Source organism: Trachemys scripta, chromosome 2 (assembly GCF_013100865.1).
Source record: "Trachemys scripta elegans isolate TJP31775 chromosome 2, CAS_Tse_1.0, whole genome shotgun sequence".
In the NCBI taxonomy this organism is placed as follows: domain Eukaryota; kingdom Metazoa; phylum Chordata; order Testudines; family Emydidae; genus Trachemys; species Trachemys scripta.
Window position 1 is genome coordinate 76,431,581 of NC_048299.1, and position 25,462 is coordinate 76,457,042.

Genomic DNA, 25,462 nt, shown 5'->3' on the forward strand with positions numbered 1-25,462 from the left:
TATTTACAGACGGTGAATACCCTCATTTCCTATTATGATGCTTTTATTAAACTTGTGATTTTGCTGCATGGTACAATCTTCTCAGCAGGTATCAGCAAAAGAGACACATGCTCCATACACTGTATTCTGAGTAGAAGAGGAATACTCTCTCTCTCTTCCATCATTAACTACAACTACAGCTCCATCTACAAATGTGCAAAGCATAACATCAGCTGTTTTCTCTGAACACAGTAAGGTCTTTAAAAGTTTTTAAGCTTTAAAAAAATGCACCTCTGGGGATATGGGGGGAATGAGTGATGAGTTCTCTTTTCTTGCGCTGCTAATAACCTTCCACAAGAAACAACAATGCCACTCATATGCTGATGCATTGTGTTGCCAAGGCTCAGTTTTGATCCTGTCTCTTGCTGAGAGGAGGATTTCTACGCAAAGCCGAAATGATATTTGCAACGGTTCCAAAACAGCAGCATGTAGCAGCTCTAGTTTCTTAATGTTCCTGACTGACAATTTAAGGCACTCAGTCTTGCATGGTAGCACCAAGCCTGCATGCATGTGGGGAAGCTTTCTGATTCTAAATGAAAGAATCACAGAAATTAGGGATGGAATTTGCTTGTCTAACCCCCTTGCCAAGGCAGGATTTTTTCCCTACAACATATTTGCTTGTGTTTGGTCCAGTGTATCTTTAAATGTGCCAGGTGTTGGCACTTCCATCACCTCCCACTGTTCAATATGGGTATCCCACAGCAAAGGATTATACACCCTTAGGAAGATTTCCGTAATCCGTGTAAAAGTGTTTTTAATGCACTGATAATTTCCTGCTTAGCCTTCTACCAGCTCAGTCAGCAAATTATCAGCTTGTCCTATTGTCTTGACCTGTCTGACCCAGAAGCAGTCCTGTACGCACTTTCAGTTGCAGCTCTTAAAATGGGTGTTACATATCCTTTCTGCCATACTTCCTAAAGTGAAGAGAATGTCTTCTGACTGTAAACCCATTAACTTTGCCAACTTCTACTGACTGTTTCTCACACCTAGCAGGGAACTCTGTCAGATCACTGATACAGACTTCTGCATTAAAAGCCTCACAGAAGTAACCATGTGGAATCTGCGCTATTGATGACAAAATTCCCTAGAAGAAAGTTTCTCAACAAATCATTCTAAAAAAACACAACAAAAAAAGTTTACTCTTGGTTCTCTAAGATGTTTGTTCTAACTATGAACTATGTAACCACAATGGATGAACAACGTATCCCAAGAGCACACAGCATGATGTTACAAAAGCTCTCATTAGTGCTTTAAATTAGCAGCAACACTATACTATAGCTTTTTGTTCCCAAACCTATGCTTAGCATCTTAGCTTCCCTCCCCCCATCAAATGTCCTTTCAGATCACAGCTGCATTGTACTATCTGTACACTGCATGAACTCAACGGAAACATAATTAATCCTAAAACAAAAAGAGGGTTGGATGACTTACTACGAGTTTGTGAACTTTGCTTCTGTCTTAGCAAAGAGGAGGGCAATATATCACTGTGGTTTATCGGAACTCATTTCTATGTTGACATTAACATTCCATAATGGTGTACAAGAATTCAGAGAACACGGTCACCTTTCTGATTACAGGATTATGGATTTCATAGATCTATAGTGTTTCAGCAAGCCATCTTTGACAAGTGCAAGTGTAGGAGCCTAAGTAATTAATGCAGAATCAAACATCTCTGCATATCTTAACAGCAAGATGCTAGATCATTAAAAAAGGCATGTGTTTTTGCATTGATTACAAATAAATCACTGACATGAATTCCAAAACTAAATGGTGTGGCATAGTCTTACTTGAGAGTGCAAATGATAGAACGTACACACAATGAATCCATTTGCACATGAATGAATTGCACAGTGAAAAAAATGACATTTTTGGCGTGAGAAAATTAAATGATTTGTGCACAGAAGTGACAGTGGGTGAAAAAAATTCACATGAACAAATTGGAGCAAGGTTGAGTCCCTTTTAAAAATGGTGATGTAGCAAAAATTATGACATTCGTTGTACTGGATGCTTAGACAAATAGTACCTGGGGACAAGGATAGTGGGTTGGAAGTGGAAGGCCTGAAAAGTCCAAGAATTAGATGTGGTTGAGTGTAGTGGGTATATAATATTTGGCTGAGAGCAGGGGTGAAAGTAGGCCGATATGGGCCAGGCAGCGCGGATGGACTGGCTGGGGGAAGCTGACCCTCAGCCCCGTCCCTTACACCCAAGGCCCCACGTCCCTTCTGCCCGAGGCCCTGCCCTGTACAGGTAAGTCTTTTATGTTACTTTCACTCCTGGCTGAGGGATTGTTTTTCATTTTGACTTTTTTTTTTCTCAATACCAGAGCAACCTCAGCAGAGCTAGCATTTATGTCCTCATATATTTATGCATTACAGGCAAAGCTGGTAGCGCCACTTATACTTAATACTACCCCAAACTTCTCATTATAAGACCCTATTTTCAGTTCCTTATAACTTCATCAAACTTTAGCCACCTGGGCTGACATTTTCCATGCCATGCTGATTATTTATTTATTTTATTTGGTGCATGGAAGGGGTTTCAACACAAATGACTGAGCCATTTCTAAGAATCAGATTAGTGAATATTATTATGTTTTGCCAATATTTAAATATTCTTCCAACCATTTCACTGAAAGCATAGAGTCCCAAGAGCTTTTCAACCAGAAATTTGACAGGGAGGTCATGCTGAATCGGAACTGACTTAAGCCTGGGCAGGACAAGGATGATCATATGAAATTCTCAGTGATGACCACACACACACACACAGCTATTGACACAGACTCTAGGCCAGATCTTCAGCTCTCATACAACAGCGTAGAACAATCGATGTCACTGGAACTATACTGATTTACACCAACTGAGGAACTGGCCCTATATATACGATGGACTTTAGTTGCTGTGGTCTGAGTGGTATTGCTGTAACACGCAAAATGAAAATGTTACGTGTTTGAAAATCATACTGTGACCACAGTTTATTTTATAGTCACAAAATATTTTATAAGAAGAGTTTAGCAATTTGTTAATAATACATTTACAAAATGGCAGGTCAGATCATTTTTTCCTGTGAAAGTGATGACTTTAGTGTTTAAAAGAAGTTCCTTTCATTAGAGTAAAGGAAATTACAGTAGGAAAACACTTACTGTAAACTGTATTTGGCATCCCCCCATGATGTAATCTAAGAAAGAATGCATCTTGTGGATCTGGAAATAAGAAAGCAAAGACATTCAGATGAACTGTGTATTGCTAAAAGATCCAGACTTTGAAACAGCTTGTTTAAGGAAAAATAAAACATGGATGGGGATGGCGTGGGAGAAATCAGAGAGAGCGGGAGAGACTTAAAGCTAAGTTAAGAGAGGAACAAAGAAAGATGAGAAAGCATCACAAACCATTCTGAAACCACCGAAATTATTTACGCACATCAAGGAGAAAACAGAACAGCACTCCTCTGCCTGAAGTCAATGGGGATTTTGCCATTGACTTAAGAGAGAGAAGCAGGCATTTTTTTTGAATTCAGAGACATGACTTTGAAAGAATGGGAAGGGAAACATCTCACATAGATGGTCATCCTGGTGAACTTTGCTGTATGGATGCATAATTGCATTGTATGGCATATTTGATTGCTTACTGGTATTATACAACAACAGGAAGGAGTAATTGGGGAATGTTGATTGTCTGCACACTAGTTCCTCTACAGGACTGTAGTATTTTTCCTTTTTTGAGTGGCTCCATTTCTATTACTCCTTTATTCCCCCAAATCCTTGGTTTTATGCATTCTTCATGGATTATTTGACAAAGTCATTGTTAAATACTGTAGAATGAAATAAATTCTAAAGTCCCCCCAATCAGCAAACTTACCTTAAAGTTCCCAGACAAAAACTATGTTAAGGTGGAGCAATTTAGGGTACAACACATTACAGGAATGTTTTAATTATCCCAAAACAAACATCATAAATCAGGGAATTCAGTGGTAAGGATAAACTTAAAAGAAATCACAATATGTTAAGGTATGGATATTTAGGACATCCAAACAACCTTAACTCTGCTTAACAGTAACACTGTGTAATAGTCACATGTTTATGGTTACAACATTTTAGTGTCTAATCCCAGATGAGATTCAACTGATTTTTTTATTCCCTCCCCCCACCCAATAGTATCACTATGCAGGACACTTAAGGTTAAGAAAATGTTGAAGGAGGGTAGTTTTTCACAGAATTCTCTGAAAAAGAACATTATCTGTCAGCCTCTGCTAAAAGAGAAACTTTCAATTATGAAGATTAATGGCTACAAATGACAATTAATCCTAAAACATTTTCTAAATCCTAATCCAATCTAAATCCAAATTCTAATCCTAAAACAAAAATAGCCTTGGCACAATATCTCAGTGACTTGTTAGTGTATGGGAAGTTTTAAGTGTCAGAGTTACTTCATTCTTAAGATCATTTGGACAGGGGCGGGCGGGGGAGGGAAGGAGAAGCGGGGGTGGGGCAGGGGTGACAGACATTCATGGATTCCAAGATCAGGGACCCTTGTGATCATCTGGTCTGACCTCCCTGTATATCACAGGCCAGAGAACTTCCCCAAAATAATTCCTAGAGCAGATCTTTTAGAAAAAATATTCAATTCTGATTTTAAAAATTGTCTGTGATGTAAAACCCAACACTGTCCTTGGTAATTTTTTCCAATGGTTAATTCATCTCACTGTTAAGAATTTATTCCTTCTTTCCAGTCTGAATTTATCTAGCTTCAATTTACAGCCATTGGATAGTGATATACCTTGTTCATTAGACTGAAGAACCTATTATTAAATATTTGCTCCCTGTGTAGGTACTCATAGACTATAATTAAGTCACTCCTTAACTTTCTCTTTGTTAAGCTGAATAAATTGAGCTCCTTGAGTCTATCACTTATTCAACAAGTTTTCTAATCCTTTAATAATTCTTGTAGCTCTTCTCTAAATCTTCTCCAATTTTTCAACATCCTTCTTAAATTGTGGACACCAGTGTCACCAGTGCCAAATACAGAGGTAAAATAACTTCTCTACTCCTACTCAAGATTCCCGTTTAAGTAACCAAGGATTGCATTAGCCCTTTTGGCCACAGCATCACACTTTGAGCCATGGGTGCTGAAACTATTTCTATAGTGGGGGTGCTGAGAGCCACTGAGCCAAACGGTAAACCCTGTATATGATGGAAACCACTTCAAGGCAGGAGGGTGGCAGCACCCTGAGTTCCAGCACCTATGCTGGGAGCTCATGTTCAGCTGATTATCCACCATGACTCTCAAATCTTTTCAGGGTCACTGCTTCGCAGGATAGAGTCCCCAGTCCTCAGTACGGCCTTCATTCTTTGTTCCCAGATATATACATGTACAGTACATTATACATATACATGTACTGAAATGCATATTGTTTACTTGCGCTCAGTTTACCAAGCAACCCAGATCGTTCTGTGTTAGAGACCTGTCCTCTTCATTATTTACCACGCCCCCAATTTTTGTGTCACCTGCAAACTTTATCAGCAATGATTTTATGTTTTCTTCCAGGTTATTGATAAAAATATTAAATAGCGAAGGGCCAAGAACAGATTCCTATGGAACCCCACTAGAAACACACCCGCTTGACAATGACTCCTGATTAAAATTACATTTTGAGACCTATCAGTTAGACAGATTTTAATCTAGCTAATGTGTGCCATATTAATTTTATTTCATTCTAGTTTTTTAATCGAAATGTAATGCAGTACCAAGTTAAACACATTATGGAAGGACAGCAACACTATTAACTTTTATCAACCAAACATGTTATCTTATCAAAAAAAGGTATCAACTTAGTTTGACAGGATCAATTTTTCATAATACCATGTTGATTGTCATTAATTATATTGCCCTCCTTTAATTCTTTATTAATCGAGTCATGTATCAGCTACTCCATCATATTTGCATGGGATCAGTGTCAAACTGACAGGCCTATAATTACCTTGCTTATCCTATTTCCCCTTTTAAAATACTGGTACAACATGAGGTTTCCTGTAGTCTTCTGGAACTTCCCCAGTGTTCCAAGACGTATTGAAAATCACATTTACAGTGCAGTGAGCTTCTCAGCTAGCTCTCTTCAAACTCCTCAACACAAACTATCTGAACTTGCTGATTTGAAAATGTCTAACTTTAGAAGTATCTGTTTAACATCCTCCTTACATTCTAGTGGATTGAAAAGAGTGATCTCATCACATGATAGGGCTACACCAAATACGAAACAGAAATATTTATTGAACACTTCTGCTTTTTCTGCATTATTACCGTAGTTCTACCATTTCCATCTAGTAATGGAAATTACCACGGGGTGCAGCATTTCTTAAAGGAACCACTTTAAAATTAATTTTAACTCAATGTAATTAACCCATTTACTTTAAGTTCTCAGAAAAGTTGCTCTAAACTGTAAAAGAAAAAGACATAATTTTGGAGAGGGTATGATGTATTCTTCCTGTGTAACAAAGTGGTTGAACCTCTCCTTTCAGTGCAACACTTTTTTATGGGGCCATGACCAGCTTCTCCATAGTAATGCTCTACTTTGAACAGTGAATCTATAAATATGTCATTAGAAAATTCCATGTTTACTGAATATTGGTGATTTCCATATTAGTTGCACTCAGTTTACAGGTAAAATATGTTTTTACAGCTTTCAGCCCGTCAAACTCAACGTGGGTTCTGACTCAAGTTGGGCTGTTTTCTTCTTCAGCTTATTTTTGTTGTATTTTTTATACAATATGCCTAAGAAAGGACACACTGCCAGAACCCAAATAGCTTCCCTTTGCCCTTCCCAGGTTACAATTTTTAGTTTCACACTTTAGATTTTCTTTGCTGGCTCCATTTCCAAAAAATCTTTATAGATACATTATTAATAACTGGGAGGAGGAATAGACAAAGTATTCTTTCAAATGCCGGTACCTTGCACTGGTTAAGAATGACAATGCCTGAATTCTTGTAACTCTTCTTCTTTGCTTTGTACTTGGGGTTTATGCACTCCCACTGTACCTGTGAAAACACCAATCACTGCATGAAAGACAATTCATGTAAACAAATTGAATTAATTAAGGTTGCATGGAATGTTCTCTTTAGTTGATTAAGACCCATCAAATGGTCCAAAGACAAAAATGGCTAAACATTAACTGTACAAGGAGTGATCTTAACCTAGTCCCAGGCCAAGTGCAAACACCTACATTCTGGTATGCAAATATATGCATAGTACTCAAACAGACATCTAATTACCCAGGTCTGTGTACACACATGCAGGTTTTACATGTGAAACATTGAGGGTTTTTAAAAAGAGATCATTTCAGAAAAAGTGGCTCCACATATAAATAAAAATGATTGGGGGAAATTGTCTGATACTCAACATTAAATACGTTACTCCCTACATATTAATTAATATAATATTGAGGGTTTGCATTAAATGACTAAGAACACAGCAATTCAGACCTGAGATTGAAGTACTTTCCTCAACCCCTTTTTTTTACAATATAGCAATATTAAATGCTGTAGATACTATGAGAAAATAAGAAGTTAAAAATAAGGAGTTAATCTAAGTACGTAAAAGAAGGAGATTAAATAACCACTGCCACATAGAGGTAGCTGGAATGTTTTCAACTAAATTTTTTTTGTTGAAATATGCTGCTTTGTTGAAGCTGACATGTTTTGCAGCAGAAACATCAATTTCAACTTGAAAGTTATTTGGTTTTGCTAGCTTAAGACAGACCAAATGTTCAAACTTTGAACTCTAAGTACTACCTTCAAAAATATGCATACATGCCTCTGCACAAGCATCATACACATTGGCATGTGCAAATACCTGTCTGCATATGCCCCATTTTGCATGAGCTATTACACATGCACACTTAGGGCCTGAGCTTTGAAAAAATATTGTCTTTAATGTTATTTCAGGGGCGGTTTTTTAAAATGGGGGGAAACACTCAAGGAAATGAGTGTGTACTGACATGGTGCCAGGCAAGACGAAAAATCCATCTACAAAAGGGGCCAATACTATGTAAATAAGTATTTAGAACAATTTTTTAATTGAATGATGTTGGCTTGAAGTTACTGTATTTTGTGCATTTGTGGAAGAAATCCTTAATTAGGTCCAGACTCTGCAACATACTTAAGGATGTGATGCATTTTAAGCATGTAAATAGTCCCCTGGACTTCAACGTTCTTTAGGTAAAGCCCTAAGAGCAATTGTGATAGCCACCATCTTAGCCAACACACTGGGGATTGAACTCAGGACCTCTAGAACTAAAAGCATAAGTGGCTTCATTTTGAGCTAAAGATCCAAGCTGCTGCAATGATAGGCTATAACAACTCCTATCCTCTGTGGATCAGCACAGCAGGGGGCCTTGTAACACATGCTCACCAGTGAATTACACCATTACTTTGAATATTCAACATTTGAAAATGAGGATTTCTTTCAAACTATCTAATGGGGAAGGGAAGGATATTGCTTTAGAGCAATGTGAGACCTTCTCTTCACCAAGGGCTAACTGTGCTGCCTGTACTGCACTCCTAACCTCGTGGCTCCTGGAAACAGGTGACCTCGCTGATAACAGAAAGATAAAAAGTTTAACAAGAAAAATATTTCCAAGCTGTATGAAGTACAGCTGCCTGTGCCCCAGTTTGCCCTACAGCTCAATTATTTGTCTTGTGAAATGAATTTTCCGACTGAGGTAACAGGCAGACACAGGACCACATGTTCCTGGGAAATTCTCCAGCAACTGCTTTTCTGTTCTCAGGAGGATAGATCAGGCTCCCCCCAAAAAAATCTAACTGAGTTCTCCATGACAGGAGATGGCAGCAAAGTGGAGGGAAGAAATGTGATTGCAATGCAAAAACATTGATCACTCGGCTCTGAGTATATTTTACATTAAACTATCTTCACTGGTAGCAGCTATCCTATAAACGTATTGGATGCATTTATAAAAAGAAATTGCTTAGTTTATCAATTACAATGGAGGCAGCAAAATAGCACCTTCAAAAACCTCTAGTGGAGAGGGCAAAATACAGGAGCCAGGAGTTCTAATCCCAACTCTGATACCCAATTACACCAAACAGATCATCACAAACTTCACCACCTTCCACTCCAAGTGCAAGATGCACTTCTTTGACATATAATTCTCCCTTGGGGAGAGGATGAACCACACGTAATAGACGTTAGTCACTTACGGCACTTCAGTGCTTAATGTACTTCAGGAAGGTATTCAGCTTCTATGACGGTTTGGGTGGTAGAACAACATACAGAATAGAATAATAGTGTGCCCTTGGGCAAGTCACTTAACTTTTCTGTGCAGCAGTAAAATGTGGATAATAATGCTTACCCAGCTTTGTAAAGCACTTTGAGATCTATGGATGACGTTCTAGATAATTCCTAAGTATTATTAAAATATGAAATGTACAGGCAATGAAAACCTAACTGATCAATTGGTATCACAAGCCAAATAAATAATCTTAGGAAATTCCTGTCAAGTGAACCAACAAAGGAAAGAATACATTTTCATCAGGTAAATACACTAACTGATGTTTTGGTAATCTGAAAAGCTTTTATAAAATAAAAAATGTTTAAGCTCCCAGATCGTGGGTCGATCGTGGGTCGACTTAAAAATGACAATTTTAAAATAAAACTCACTTCCTCCTTTACTTACCTGCCAAGATCTCACCCCAGAGCTCCACATTTACACAGCAGGAGCTGATTATATAACAAGCACCATTTTCTAAAATTCCCTATACAATCCTTTCCATGTCATCAGCTCTTCTTGGGGGAACAGAATCCTCGGCACAGGTCTTGACAGGTAAGAAATGATGCCAATTGTTTTGAATATTTTGCTTCACTGCTAAGACAAGTTTGTTTTTTTTATGTACTCCTACATTCTGCTATTGATATGGTATCTGTCGCCTTTATTAATGATTCATTTTCATCATTTTAATTAACCTTTCAGCTGAGAGTTAACTAATACAAGAGTCTATACGCTGACATTATTGTTAACCATTATAAAACTTAGATTCATCATTCTAATAGTGTGCCAGTTAACATTTCTTCCAGATGTCTGGCAGCTCTGGGCTATGTGAGCTCTTTTCTTGTCATGAAACAGGAGGCAATATGACTTCACGGCTTCTGACTAGTTTATTACAAGAGCTGTGCAAAAGATTTTATAATGAAAACCCAAATGTAGCCTGGTTTGAGGTTTCTTTAGAACCTCCAACGGCAATCCAGGTTGAGGGAAACAACTGAGTGAACCTGAGCAATTTTAAGAAAACTTGAACTTGAACCAGATTGTGTTTTCGGTTTTTTTTTTCCTTTTTCGCCCCCTGCCCTCCATGAAATTTGGCAAAATAATGCTGACACTTGCAAGGTAGTCATATTTCTAAACTTCCATTCTCTGAAGTGTGAGACACAGATCACCACAACAAGGGACACTACTCCCTGAAATAAAGGACATTGTTTGCTTCCTCAAATGTTCCTTCTCTTACCCTACTAATCTCCCAGAAGTGGGGTGAAAAATTATGGGTCCCACTGAGACACTTCTTCCCATACACATGTAAAGGAGAGAGATAGTGTCTACATTTGGCCCCATGCGTCAAGAAAACTTCCTAAATGTACACATTTAAAGAATAGAATTTTTGAGCAGCATACTTCCAGCAATGGCATTGGCCAATACATCAAATAAATAAAGGTACCAGGCTGAAGGGGTTCCATGTACCCTGAGGCAAGAGAAACTGTGACACGGAGCTTTTGTTTTCACTTAGGGCCTGTGCTCACATCAGATATGTGAGGAATATGAAATGTGAAGCCAGAGTAGGTGACACTCATCCAAAATGGACCATCATCAATGTGTATTTTCTCCAAAGAATTCCTTTTTTATTTCTTTATTTTTAATTTCCTTTTTCTTTTAGTGAATTGCTGCCAAGACAAAAAATAACCCGTTATTATGTCAATGTCCTATTTAATATGTCATCCTGTGGACTCCAGGTGAGCAATTTGCTTTCAGGGCAGACTCATTCCTGCTGGTTCCCAAGGTTCAAATTGCACCTCTCTGTGCCTGTAAGGGCTATTACATTCCCTGCCTCCCCCCAGGAGGACAGGTGGTGTTTGCACAGTGCTATCTGCTGGGGGTGCCCACCATGGGTAGGCTGGCTGCTTTTAATCTCTGCCAGGGCTCCCCAGGAGACTCGCAGGTGCAGACTGCAGTGAATATCAGTGCATCCCCTGTTTTCTTAACCATGATGCTAAAGCTTAGCCAGCACTTCTGGAGCTGTGCTGGCTGCCTGCAGATTACCTGATGAAAGGGAGATTACTGATGCACTGTGCTTTTGCAGCCCCCCTTTTCTGCCACCAAGGGCCTGGCTTCTGACAGTGCAGACCATCGAGTGGATTTGACCTTCTCGTGTTAAAAAGAGAAGTGGAACTGTCTGCTAAAACTGGGCAAATTGAGACTTGCCTTGGTACATTACTAAAGTTACTACTAACTGCTTTACCAGGGCCACCCGGGTGGAGGGGGGATAAGTGGGGCAATTTGCCCCGGGCCCCACAGGGGCCCCACGAGCCCTGGCTGAGAATCCCTTTCCTCACCTGGAGGCGCTCCGAGTCTGCAGTGGTGGCATTTCGGCGGCGGGGGACCCTTCAGTCGCTCCAGGTCTTCGGCGGCATTTCGGCGGTGGGTCCTTCAGTGCTGCCAAAGACGCAGAGCCACTGCAGGGCCCCCCGCCGCCAAAATGCCACCACCGCAGACTTGGAGCGCCGCCTGGTGAATACAAGCTCCCCCGCTTTGCCCCAGGGCCCCTAAATCCTCTGGGTGGCCCTGTGCTTTACTGTCTCACACATGCCCACTTATGCAAGTGCAATAGAACCCTGATCATCTGAAGGGCTTGGGACAACATTCAGGAGTTTGGATAGAGGGGGGAGCTTTGAGCTGGCTTTGAGGCCCCCTCCTATACCTCCTCAGAATCTCACGTATTGGAATTCCCAAAGAGAGAGGGCACGGTTTTGTCTGACAGAACATTCTAATGAATGAAGCACATACAATGGAAATTCTATGGGGGAGTTAAATAATCTTGTGGGAATGCCAGAGGAGATAGTAGATGTAGGAAGGTTTCTCACTTCCCTATTTTTTTCTTTGTAAATACAGAGACAGATTTTTCTATTACATAATTTCTCCCATTGCATTAGGGTCCAGGTGGTTTATGTTTCTATGGCTTTTTTCCAATCCATCTGGTTCTATTGCCTCTATTTTCAAAATTGTGTGATTTTTTTATTTTTAATTAGAGGAGGATTTCCCCCAGTTCAACTGTGAACAGTTTTACCAATTAATCTTTATCATTCTTTTCCATTCTGCTTTTTAAGTGGCCAGGTTGTTTAATGCATTAATAAATGTTATAAAACAACTGCACAATGTAGGCCCCGATTCAGGAAAGCATCTTTATTCAGAACAGCACTTAAGCACATGCTAAACTTTAAGCATGTACTTAACGTCTCACTGAAATCAATGCTGTCCTGGATACGGTAGAGTTAAGCATGTGTTTAAGTGCTTGTCCTGAATTGGGGCCATTGAGATGAAAGCTATGGTTAAATCATGAAGGGCCAGTTTTGGAATTATAAGACTCAAGGAAAGGTAAAATAGAAGGATAGGATATGTTTTGCAGATGTTTGTTAGAGGTTCAGTTTTTTAAAACAACCCTGATATGCATTCTCCTAAATAATGTTTGGCATCTGCTGTAAAAACAGGTGTCCTTCTCTTTAAAGTAGAGGTGTTGTTTTGAGATGGGTGATGTTTGCCTGTCATATAAGGGGAATGAGATTTGGGAAATGACTGTAATAACTGCATAAGCCTGTGACAGTACAACTCTCCCCGTACCATGCTGGGGATAAAAATGAACTTCGTAAAATTGCTCCTTGTTGTTTCTCCCCTCACAGCACAGAATACTTAATTAATCCATCTGGGGCAGTCCAGATGTTATGCATCCCATGTCTCCGATGCCTTCCCATAAGCTTTATGGTTCAGAGTGTCTCTGATAATTCTTGTGTGTGTCATTTTTGGTGACAGAGCATCTCTCTTTTGAAGAAATTTCCATCAGGGATGCACACATTTGGCCATTATGATGTGCTCCTTCTCCCGCTCATAGACATTTATTTAAAGCTGCTGTTTTTTCACCAGGCTGGCCTTGCTAATATTATTCAGCTTGGTACCTGCCCCCTCTTTGTGAAAGCTCTCCTTCCACTCAAACTCACTTTATGATTAATTTTCGACATGCACCAATGCTATCGAGTAATTGCTCTAAAACGTATGGGGCCAATTCAACCCTGGTGTAAGTGGGTCCAGCTCCACTGACTCAATTTGGCCCTGTAAGGACAAGTTTGGATCAGGCTCCATATTAAGGCTTCATTTAAATGATTTATAAAGGCTGATTGATGTTAGAAGCACATTGCAGACGTGAGTCACATGTGTTATAGCACAGATGCTATAAACACATCTGCAGAAAAATGTTATAGATGGTTATAAACAACTTACTGACTTGTTGGACTCTGTACCAGTTGGTTAGCCATTTATTAACCTTATTTATAAATAGAGCCTTAATATAAAGTGTGAACCAAGTTTGTTTTGTACTTTTAGCTCGATTCCGAAATCTCCATTAGAGCAGTCACTAAAACACGGCCAACAGTCTAGGGGTCCAACATTATTAATTCCCACACAGATAATTTATCAACACTAATGACTCCAGGATTAAATAATAATAGGAAATGACAACTTCTCGAATTAGATATGCCAAATCATTTATCATTTTCAATGACTGCCATCAACCCCAATTTGTGAGGCTCCCACCGATATAAAGAAGTGGAATTATTAATGAGGTAATAATTCAATTTTCTCTTAGGAACTGTAATTCATAAGAAACTGGTTAGTTACATCGTAATGATTTCCAGTCAAAGCTGGTGGCAGCAAAGGCAGGGCAAGCAATGGGGGAAAAGTGCAGGGAAAGAGAGAAAAATGACACTCAACCAATAAAAGGTCTTTGGCCATCAGGTGAGTGTTCTATCTCTTCCCAGGCTATGAGATTGGTTTGCAGTTGCATTCCAGCAGCTGATAGAACTTATATGATTAGACTTGCATGAATATAAATAGGTGAAAGAAATTTGCCTAGAAATAGAATTAGAACGCGAGACTAGTTGTGTCAGGTACGTAATTACAGTAACAGTGGCACCTCCCCTTTTTGCTGCTTTCATTTTCAGAACATCTTGTCCAGATAATAATAGGATATGCAGTGGCACTGTAGGATGGGTCAGTTAGTTCAAATATCCTTCCCAGAAGCAGACTGACAACTTTCTGGATCTGAGTGTTGCTAATAAGTCAGTCTTGTGATGGGGAGGTCAGCTGCCCCGGGAGGGATAAGAAGCTTGCTCAGAAATTCCAATTAACTTAACTCATCTCCAGTTTCTGCTGAAACCATTAGTGATTTTTTAATTTAGTGTAATGCCTGCTGAGGAACATGGCTGGGAAATAACTCAATGCTTTAATGTACCCATTGTTAGGCATCTTAACAGCATACAATAAGAAGACAACAAAACATTTAAAATGGAAATTAAAGAACCAACTACCCCCAAATGGAAAATATCCAATTGATTTCATGGGGGTCAGGATTTTACCTCAAATGAAAATAAAAAAGAACAAAATGGAATTTCAAGGGTGTTTTCTACATATTTATAAATACTCTAATATTAAAGGAAACAACATTGCCTTCAAGATTATAGACTGTGCTTTATACACTGATGCACTGAGTTCCACTGGTCCTAGACCATCCTTGATTCTACCCTGTCCCTGCTCCAAACACAGTTTTCACATTCCACTGTATCTGCTCTTAGTAAAATCTCTAATGACTCAATCCTGGCCAAATCTCAGGGCTCTCCCTTTTCATCTTTCTTAATCTCTCAAGTTGGTTTGTACACCACTGACCACTCTCTGATTCTTAAAATTCTGTCCTCCATCAGCTTTTGCAGTTCTGTCCTCTCATGAGTCTCCTCCTACTTCTCCAACGGCTACTTCAGTGTCTTGTTGGGTGGATCTTCCAATTGCCTCTTCATTGGATATTCTCCCAGGTTTTGCCCTTGGTCTCCTGCTTTTGTCTCACTAGACCCCATCTGTAGATGCTCTTATCCACAAGCATCAATTAACACCTTCAACAACAACCCACTAAGCTAGTTATCTACTGCTTCCCACCATGCAATCCACATCTCAGCTTGTCTGACATTTCCTCAGAGAAATCAAGATGGTAACATAAGCTCGACAGAGTCAAAATTGAACACAAAACCCAAGTCAACTGTCCGCTCTCCTTCATACCTCCATTACTGTGGATTACATCACCATCATCATAGTCTCTTAGGCCCATTTTCTTTGGCCCACAAATCCAGGTTGTATCTTACTCTTGCAGCTTCTACAAATATAATATATCAAAGATATATTCTTCTCTTGTCTGTCTAGACTGCCAAAGCTATTGGTCTAGGGTCTCATAGTGTTGTTCTCCACCTAGTGTAATCTCTTCCTCTCTGGCCCCAGTGTCAGCTACATTGCTTCTCTCAAGTCCATTAAAAATGCTGTTGCTAGGATCATTTTCCAGGCTCATAGTTACAAACAAATTTCCCCTCTATTTGTATCCCACCACTAGCTCTTCTTCCTTCACAGCATTAAATACAAGCTAATCTTGTCCTTCCCCATTTAACCTCACCCTATGTATAAGATCTACTAACTAAATCAAGCCCCACCATTGCTCTGCCAGCGATAAAACACTTCATCACTGCTTTGTCTTCTTCTTCCTCTGGCACCAGTGCACTTTCTCCCATGCCGCCCCCACCCCTGGATCTCAGTGTGATTTACAAATATCAGTTAATTAAGCCACTCAACTTCCCAGTAAATTAATGTTATTATCCCCATTATGCAGCTACATAAATTAAACTACAGAAAGACTATTTATATTCTGGTTTCCAAAAGTGCTGAGCACTTGCATTTCTACTGACTTCCATGGGAGTTGCAGGCACCCAGCATCTATGAAAAGAAGACCCCTATCAGAAGATTTGCTCTAATTTACAGATTCAAGCACAGAGCAGAGAAAGGAATGCAAGAATCCTGGCTCCCAGTTCTGTAGATTAACCACTTCTCAACAAAGCAACAGGGCAGGGATTTTACAGATAACACATACATCTTTTTTATACTAGTGAATTATCAGGAGATTTCATGGCAAATCTTCTGAGTTCTCATGACACTTCCTATGAAAATGGTTAGCTTACCTAGATCACCTCTTTAGTAGAGATGAACTGGTTCAGACAAAATCAGAACTTTTTTATCCATCCATTCAGCTAACCTTCTGTTTTGTGATCACTCTTGAGTTTCTCTACACTTCTTGGGTTTGGTCAAGACAAAAGCAGGAGGACGGAGAAGCTACTCTGACTGCACCTCCCCCTCCAAATATAACTAAGAAACGCTTGAAATCTTGTGAGAAGTGACATCAATATTTTCATAAACTTCCAGCTCAGTTTCAGAACATAAGAACAGCCAGACTGGGTCAGACCAAAGGTCCATCTAGCCCAGCATCCTATCTTCTGACGGTGGCCAAAGCCAGGTGCCCCAGAGGGAATGAACAGAACAGGTAATCATCAAGTGATCCATTCCCTGTCGCTCATTCCCAGCTTCTGGCAAACAGAGGCTAGGACACCATCCCTGCCCATCCTGGCTAATTAGCCATTGATGGACCTATTCTCCATGAAACCAAACAGGTTTGAGTAAACTACCAAAATGCACCTCCAAATCTTTCAAGGGGCCCCCAGCACTGTACTCCAGGTCAAATTCTGGACTCAACAATGAACTTTAATGAAACTCTCCTGATACATCTAATAAACAGGCAGGCTTAAATTCTATACTAACTTACACTCCATTTAAGTCAATGGAACTGCATATGGGACAAGTCAACTTGAAATCTGGTCAGGAAATTCAGATGTTATATAGGGTTTTCACCTACCTGTCTCCCTTCCATTGCTCCTCGCATTTCCTTGAATGTTGAACTAAATTCTCCAATGAAGTCATGTTTGCCATTGGAATCCCAGTCCCAAACTATGCACTGGTGAGGGAGAGGAAAGAACAGAGGAAAACATTGTTTTCTTTAGGCAACAATTTTGTAATTTGAGGAGCAATTACAGTATTTATTTGATGAAATGTTACTATGGAAACAAAACTAAGCATACAGTAAAAACACATTCTTGTCAAGATCGGAATGAAATGACATGTGAAATCTCAACATAGCTTACCAGAAGGGTGAGATGTTTATTGTATTAATGGCTGAAGAAAGTGAAATTGCATGTTTAGTGAAATAATTGATTGAACAGAGCTTATATCCAAGTATACAAAAGCATGTTAGGTATAATTGTATATTAGTGTTCACACAATGTTCTGAGTTATAATAATACTGAATACTTTGCTCTGCAAAGTGCTTTACAAACACTAATTCATCTTTATAAACCCTTGAGAGGTAGGTAAACATTATTATTCCCATTTTACGTTTAATGAAAGAGAAACAGAAGTTACACCGAACAGTTTCTACAGTGGCCTTTGCGCTTGTGTGCCTCTTTGTTAGGTGCCCATCTTGAGATACCTGGTGCTCATCATCTGCTGTTCCAGTTGCCTTCCACTAGAATTGTGGGGACTCAGCACTTCTGAAAATCAGACCCAAAGTGTCTCAGGTTGGCACACAAAAAATGGAGGTACCCAAAATCAGATGTCACTTTGTAAACATTCGCCTGAGTGACTTGCCCAAGGCAAGAAAACAAATCAGAGGAAGAACTGGGGTTTGAATCCCAGAGTTCCTGGCTCTAAAGAGTAGATCACACTGCCTATTAATATGTACATATTTTAGCACCAGCAGCAGAGCTTGCCATAATTGCAGGTGATTTCCAATTTAACTGCTTGTTTTCAGCCATTCATAACTTTAATTTGTAAACATAGTCACTCTGGCTAACTTATAAGAGAATACACCATCACCTTGAACTTTAGAAAAGCTATTTATTGATTTTGATTACAAAAATATGCAACCCCCCCCCCCCCAGAGAAGTGAAACATTTCATGGTTCAGCTGCCCACCTTGACTGGCAAGCAGCTTAGCACTCATAGAACAATATAATTGTTAAACAACAGATTTTAAAATTGGCACATTGTCATCAAATATTCCAACACACCCCTTAAAAGACAGAATCTCACATTGCTCCCCAGGTTCATTCAGGCAAAAGCTTGTGTACTCGGACAGGTCTTGCAGTATGCTTGGAAGGTCAATAAAAATAGACTCTAGGATCCAGGGGACCAGCTTGGCAAGCCAGGGACCTGGCTTCAAATGTAGGTGTAAAATGTTATTTTTAATCTCTATATCTCAGCCAGGTTCTTAAATTCACGAAGCCAGGTACCTTAGTCTGTTTTGTGGAGACCTGGCAGGGAGGTAACTAAATTCATAGCTGAGACTTCACAGGTGAATATGCCACTACTCACTTTACCACTTAACTTCCTTTCTTCCAAAGACTTTATTGTAGTTTGACCTTTCAGACTCTTTCCCATTTTGAATGCCTCATAAGTGACATGGTCTACTGCAGTCAAGTTTCTTTGATTCACAAACAAGCTATATGTAGCAGTCACACAAGGAAGACTGCAGTATCTGTGCTCTTCCAGACTCTAATCAGTGGGAATGGTTCAAGGATTAGACACCTCCCTGTCTTGAGTGTTCTGTCATTTTTATCATATCAGGTGCAATTTTTTTTTTACCTTTCTATGAAAGGGTTCCAAAGGGATGGAAAATCTTCAAATCAAACAAGTAAAAAGATTTCTCTCTCTATAAAGCACAGAATTGTTTGATGACAGTTTTGACAGAGATGGAAGAGATATGTTCCTCTGTGTGCATGTTTCTATATTTAGTTTTACTCAGCAACAATAGTATAGAATTGGGTTCCCTGTTCTGATAGCAGGAATGTCTCTTGAAATATAACTTGAAAAAGCATTTCCATCACTAACAGTGCAGATGAACCCTTTATAATGAAATCTTCATACAAAAAAACTCTGGTACACGTATATTCTTAACTACAGCTGTTAGAGACACTAGTCAAAAAACCCACAAAAACGATTTTGCCAACATTTTTGAAATTTTGAATTTTTTTCTGTTCCACATAGTTTGAAATGGATCCACTTTCTGTTTTCTGTGGAATGGTCTGTTAATGTGTTTTACTAAAATAATTTTCAAAATGTATTTAAAATGTTTTTCCAATTTTTTTATTTGCTGAAAACACAGATTTCAGAAAGAAAACACTGTTTCTGGTGAAATAAGTATATCAATTAAAATTCTAATGACTGAAAATTATTGTTATAATTTAAACAACAACATTGGTGAGGATATTGGTAAAATAAATCTTGGCAAATTTAGTGAAAATGGAAAATTTCAAAAATGTTGACAATGTTTTTTGCAAAAGGTTGTTTACTTGCAAAAGGGCAAATTTTCAATGAAAAAAAGTTTCCATGTGAAAAACTTCAACAAGCTCTAGTTTTTAGTGATTAAGATCCATTGGAGGATGAACATAGGATCAGACACAAGTTACCTCTGCCCTCCACCATGAGCAAATGGGAAGCTTTGAAACAATAAAAATAAAATCAGTTTCTGCATAAGAAAACTAAGAGTTAGAGCTCTTCACCCACAGAACATAATGAAATGCCCAGTGTGATAGTCCTATAGTATACAAAATGGTTATTGTTGCACAAATGGGATTCCAATTATTAAACAACTCAGGACTGCTGTCGAATGTGTGATAATTGACTCAGTGAGATTAACTGATATAGCACAAAACAAACTGAGTACTGTGCAGTTTGGAGGAATTTCTCGAATCGTCTTAAAAGGTGCTTGAATATTTATTTTGCTGATATGTGGCCAGTTGCATCACAATGATGAGGATAGTGTATCTTAATTTACTTAGTGAAAAGACGTTTAACAGAGCCTGAGATTCATGTTATACTATTCTACGTTAGGAGTTTTTAGTATTGTGTATATTCTAGATCGATTCTGCTCAATTGCTGTTGCTATCTTGTATGTAGGATAAAACTTGTAGACCACATTCACAAGGATGCGCCAGACGCTTTGCCTCATTCTGGTGAGGCAAAGCAACACTAACCATGAGTTTTTGGCAGGTTTGCATCAACAGAGCGGCACAAAGCAGCCCGAGCAGGCCCCTTATTTGTACATTCCGTACAAAAAAAACTATGTTCAAATAATGGTGTTTAGGTTTCAGATTCAAGCACTTACAAGTTAGGAAAGGCCAGCTTTAAAGTTGCCAGTGCAACCTTAATTCTTCCCCTCTGAGTGCCTGTGGTGGGGCCAGACTACCCCGCCTTAACCCGGAAGGAGTTAAGCCCCAGGGACTGGCAGCGGAAGTCCTGCCTCCCCGGGCAGACTGGGCATGCTCCAAGTGCTACAGGAGTATAAAGGGAGGGAGACCAGCTCATTCTGGGCTGGAGCCTGTAGGAGAAGGACCTGCCGGGGGAGTGCCTGCAGCGGACCAGCCACAGCTGCTGACTGCACCGGGAAGAGACGCTGTCCATGGCCTGCCTGCGCCCCGGCGATTGGAGGAGACCCAGGAGATGACCGAATCCACTGAGTACCAAGGACCCGATGACTCCTGGGAGACCCCAATGGAGAGCCTGGTAGGAAGTGACCCCGGGAGGGTGACAGAGTTGTACCTTCCGCACCGCCTCTGGGGAAACTCAGCGTGTTTCGGTTGGAACCCCCCGCTGAGTTGGTGGCAAACCACTACACTACTGTTAGGGCCCTGGGTCGGGGCCCCCCTTACTGGGGCTGTCACACCCCAATGATAAAGACTCTGGCCCCTAGGCCATGCTACCCTCCACCCGAGGGTTGCTTCTTGGACTCTGGCCGGTAGGCCCCACTGCCCTGTAGCCAAGGGCTGTGTTATAGACTCCTGACGTCAGGCCGCATAGCCTTGATGTAAAGGGGACGTCATAGACTCTGGCCGCTAGGCCACACTGCCCTGGACTGAAGGGCTATTTTACGGACAGTGGCAGATAGTCCATGCCGCTCGCAACCTTGGGGGCGTGGACCGTCACAGTGCCCATCCAATGAGGCAGGGGTCCTGTGAAAAAATAGTATGTGATCATGTAATTAAATACTGTATCATAATGCTTACGCACAAGGGGGCTGAATAAAGGTTGCACAGGCAAAGTGAATGTGAAATTCTATCAAATCAGCATGATTGTGTTTTACACCTACTTTGCAGATTGAGTATGACTAGATAATGGGACAGGGTGTGGAAATCACACTCAGTATGTTCTATAATCTGATGGCATTACTGTATTGTATGAGTATTTGTTATGCACTTCAAAATAATTAACGTTTTTAAGAACAGAGAAGTGAAACATTTCAGGGTCCAGCTGCCCACCTTGACTGGCGAGCAGCTTACCTGCTTTCCCTCCTCTCATCTGACATATACCAGTTAGTCAGCACTTGTAGCTACAGAGGACAAATGCTAGTGGCCCTATGCTCCTGAAGAGAAGTACTGAACTGTGGCAAATGCTGCTGAGTGCACATGCAATACCCATCAATTTCAGTTAGCAGCAGGTAAAGGGATTCAGTACGAGAGCACAGGACTAATCTTCTTCAGCAGCTGCAAGCCTCTATCTGACAAATGGAAAAAGAAAAATCCAGTGAAGGGAGACAGGTTCATAGACATCTATGAACAACAACAAAAATAATGTGTTTCTTTGCCCTCAGTATTGTGTAGCCACTAAAGTTTGGAGGAGAAGGACCAACAGTAGTTTTTCAGTAGCCCTTAGCCATAGTATTTTAACTCCAGTTATGTCCTCCAAGTTCTACCTCTAAGGTGGCCTGGTGTGATCTCGCTCTAGTCACTGTTGAATTGCTGGATCCGCTTTCCTTCTCTAAAACACAGCCACAGGTTACTGGAATATAAAATGAGCAAAGAATCGTTGCTTTAGTGACTCATCTATTATCTGCTTTTCATTAGGATTTTAAGGAGAGGTTAAGAAGAGGGAAGGACTATTAGGGAGGTTAGAATTTTAATTGGAGATTATCTAAATCAAATTATGTTTAACACATTCAACAAAATAGGGATCAAACTGCTTGTTTGTTTCATTCCAAAGGTGATCTAGCTTTAGCGTTTAGGAAGCCACGTACTATTTGGCACAACCTCAGCAGTTGAGGGATACACCAGGGATAGTTTACAAGGAAACACAGTATACTGGCACATTTGTACTGGAGCAGCATGGGGCTCTCTGTCTGCATTTGCCTTATGGCAGTCAATACTTGACAGCTAGATCAAGCACACGAGACACGTGTGACCGGCACCAGAGCCGCAAACTGAGCTGGGGATCCCATGTGGGGCAGCTGCTTCTCCCCGGGGCAGAGGTGACTTTGCAGCACCAGCTCCCACTTCGCCTCCCTCCCCGTGCCACTTGGATGGGGGCTTGGCTCGGCCCAGCCCAGCCTGGAAGGGTGTGGGAGCAGGACCCTTAAAGCTCAGGGCCTGTGGCTCATTGCGGAGCCTGGCCTCCAGCTCTCACACAGCACAGGGAGGGAAGGGCATTTCTCCTACCCCGGCCCATCTCACCCAGACAGGCAGACTGACAACACCCCCCGCCCCTCCCGTGATCGCTGCCTGCAAATGCCACCGCCAGCCTGGCCCAGGGCATGGGGACCGGGGATGCCGGGTGATCAGTCCGCCCCAGCCTGTTCTCAGCCAGGGTCGATTCCCACCTGCATCTCGTGGACAGGCTCTGCTTCAGCTCCCAGCCCAGCTCTGCAGGTGAGTCCCAGGGGAAGGGGAGAGTGAGCGGAGGGGGCTGTAGTGTCCGGTTTTAAAAAATTGGAAAGTCAGTGACCCTAATCACACTTCCTTTGTGTGACCACCAAGCTCACCTCCACCCCCTTTCTTGAACTCTAATATATTCCACAAAAATATCACATGGATTTCACTAAGCAGCCTACAACTCCAGACACTATTAATATTCAGCCATGCTGTCTGTACAGTAAATGTAATTATTTCCACAATTGGCTGCTCCAAGGGGAGGGGGAAAGTCTTGCATTATTTGAGTGGATTGAAAATTTTCAAAAAGTTTCATGTTTTAGTGAACAGAAACATCTTTCCCAATTTTTTTTGCTGATTTGTTCCCCCACCCCCTACACACACACTTTTTGACCACTTCTGTTCATCATATGTCTCCAAGTTAAGAAATACTGGATGATATTCACAAGGAAATCTGCAGTAAAGAAATATCACTCGTTTCTGTCTCATAGGCCTGGCCTATCCTACATGGGCAGGTCAAAGTAAGTTGCCTGGAGTCCACCTAACTGTGGAAACGTCTTCACTTAAATTTGGCTCCCACTGACATAAGTGCCTTTGTATCCCAATGCAGTAACACCACTTCCCTGATTAGCATAGACTCACGGTTGATGTAATTAGGTCGACACAGTGTCCGTGTAGACACTGCAGTGCTTTCATCAACTGTTACTGGCTTTCGGGAGCTGACCCACAATGCCCCACCCTGACAAAACAATTGATACAAGCACTTCTAGGGAGGACGTGCACCGCCAATGTCAGGAGCCAAGAGTGCGCGCGCGCGCACACACACACACACAAGCGATTTAATAACTGCGGTGGCTGTAACCCAAGATAAGTTCGATTGATATAATTTTGTAGTGTGGACATGGCCACAGTGCTTACAATTTGAAAGGAGCGCTAAGTATGAAAGAACCACTTTACTATTAAATATGCATACTAGGTTAAACAGTTGGGGAAGGGGATTTCTGTTACCCAAGTTCCTGAACCTACAGTCAGAACTCCAACAAAACTTCTTTTATTTTTTAAAAATGCATGTGCATCTCTGACATGGGATGGGGAAGTAATAATCTGAACATTTACCAAATGTAGGCTATGTCTTTACAGGCAAAATAGGTGTGTTTTTACTGCAGGATAACTAATTCCATTAGCAATACCACCATAACAAAAGAATGGACACAACAGCACTTTAGTTTGACCTTGAGGTGAAGTAGGTGAGCTCAGTCACTGGCAGTGGTATAGTGCTGGCCTCCCCTACCCACCTCGTGGTAATCACTAGAAGTGCCTTCTCTCCATTTAGTATTTGACAACAAGATCATTAAGATGCCTTAGTTCTCTTGCTGCTAAAAACACCTCTGTGTCAGTGAAGACAAAGGTAGAAGGTAATGAAATCATGTAACTTCACCATAAAATTTATGAATGGGTCCAAAACTGCCTCCAAAGGCTACGTGTTAAAAGACAGACAGACAGTGACTCTTATAACTAAATCTTATTTGGAGACAGCTGGACTTTGGAAATGGACTTTTGCAAAATAGTCCACTTGAGCTTCTCTCATCCAGAAAATTAAACTGTTTTAAACTGGAGCATAACACATACAAAGCCAACCAAATATAGGAAATTCATGTTAAGGCTTGCCAGACTTAATTTCTCCTGGTCACCTACATTTTGCAGCTGATCTAGTACAATTTTCACCTGATTTACTTTAGACGTTAGCTTCAGCATCTAGCAGGGAAGAGCAGAGCCCCGTTGGGATAAGCACTTAAAGACATACTTAACTTTAGGCATGTGACTGATCCCACTGATGCCATGTTAAGCACATGCTTAGATACTTTGTTGAATTGGAATTGACATATCCTAACTACCAACAGTGCAAAGCAGCCAGAAAGTCTGCAGATAATTTAGGGCTGACATATCCTCTGATATAGCTGAGGATCTAGCCCATAGCGCACAAGGTAGGAGCTGAAGATGGTATATTCCACCTGACTTTTTTCCCTCTCTTTACTCTAATGCCTGAAGCGCTCACTAGCAACCTCCCAGGAGTTGTGGGAAGCTTTGGCATCATGACTGTCAAGGGAAGGATAATTTATCTCACAAGGGCCTTCAGGTTTTCCCCAGACATAGTTCTGGACTACAATATTTTTGTGAGAACTGATAAATCAGTCCTCGCTGAGTCCCCTCCCCCATTGTCACGTTTGCTGTCAACAGATAAGTGGGACAAAATGTGTGCAACTCTAGTTGGGTAATACCTGAAACACCGCAGGAGGCATTATTTATTTAGAGATTCATCAGATTCAACTGTGGGCACATTGATGAAAACTAATAATATAATTCAGAAACCTAGCAACTAAAACTCTCAACCCAGAACAAAACTTTATTCATTCTATCCACGCTCAATCCTAGACAAAAGCTTGAGTAACTATAGGAACTATGAAAGTCATCTGATAAAAATCAACCCCTTGAATGACACCTAGAAATGAATAGCAAGATAGTGGATTCTTGGAGAAATGGTGCAA

At 40.6% G+C, this 25,462-nt stretch overlaps 1 protein-coding gene across 5 annotated transcripts in view; it reads right to left on the reverse strand.

Moving 5' to 3' along the window:
- CPNE4 (copine 4) overlaps positions 1-25,462 on the reverse strand; it is a 320,518-nt gene that overhangs the window by 40,380 nt on the left and 254,676 nt on the right. For all 5 annotated transcript variants that reach the window (XM_034760919.1, XM_034760923.1, XM_034760922.1 and 2 more), the window contains 3 exons: positions 17,079-17,177; positions 6,981-7,067; positions 3,179-3,238 (listed from right to left, as the gene is read on the reverse strand). In XM_034760919.1, the coding sequence (XP_034616810.1) occupies positions 3,179-3,238; positions 6,981-7,067; positions 17,079-17,177 (246 nt within the window). The remainder of the gene's footprint in view (positions 1-3,178; positions 3,239-6,980; positions 7,068-17,078; positions 17,178-25,462) is intronic.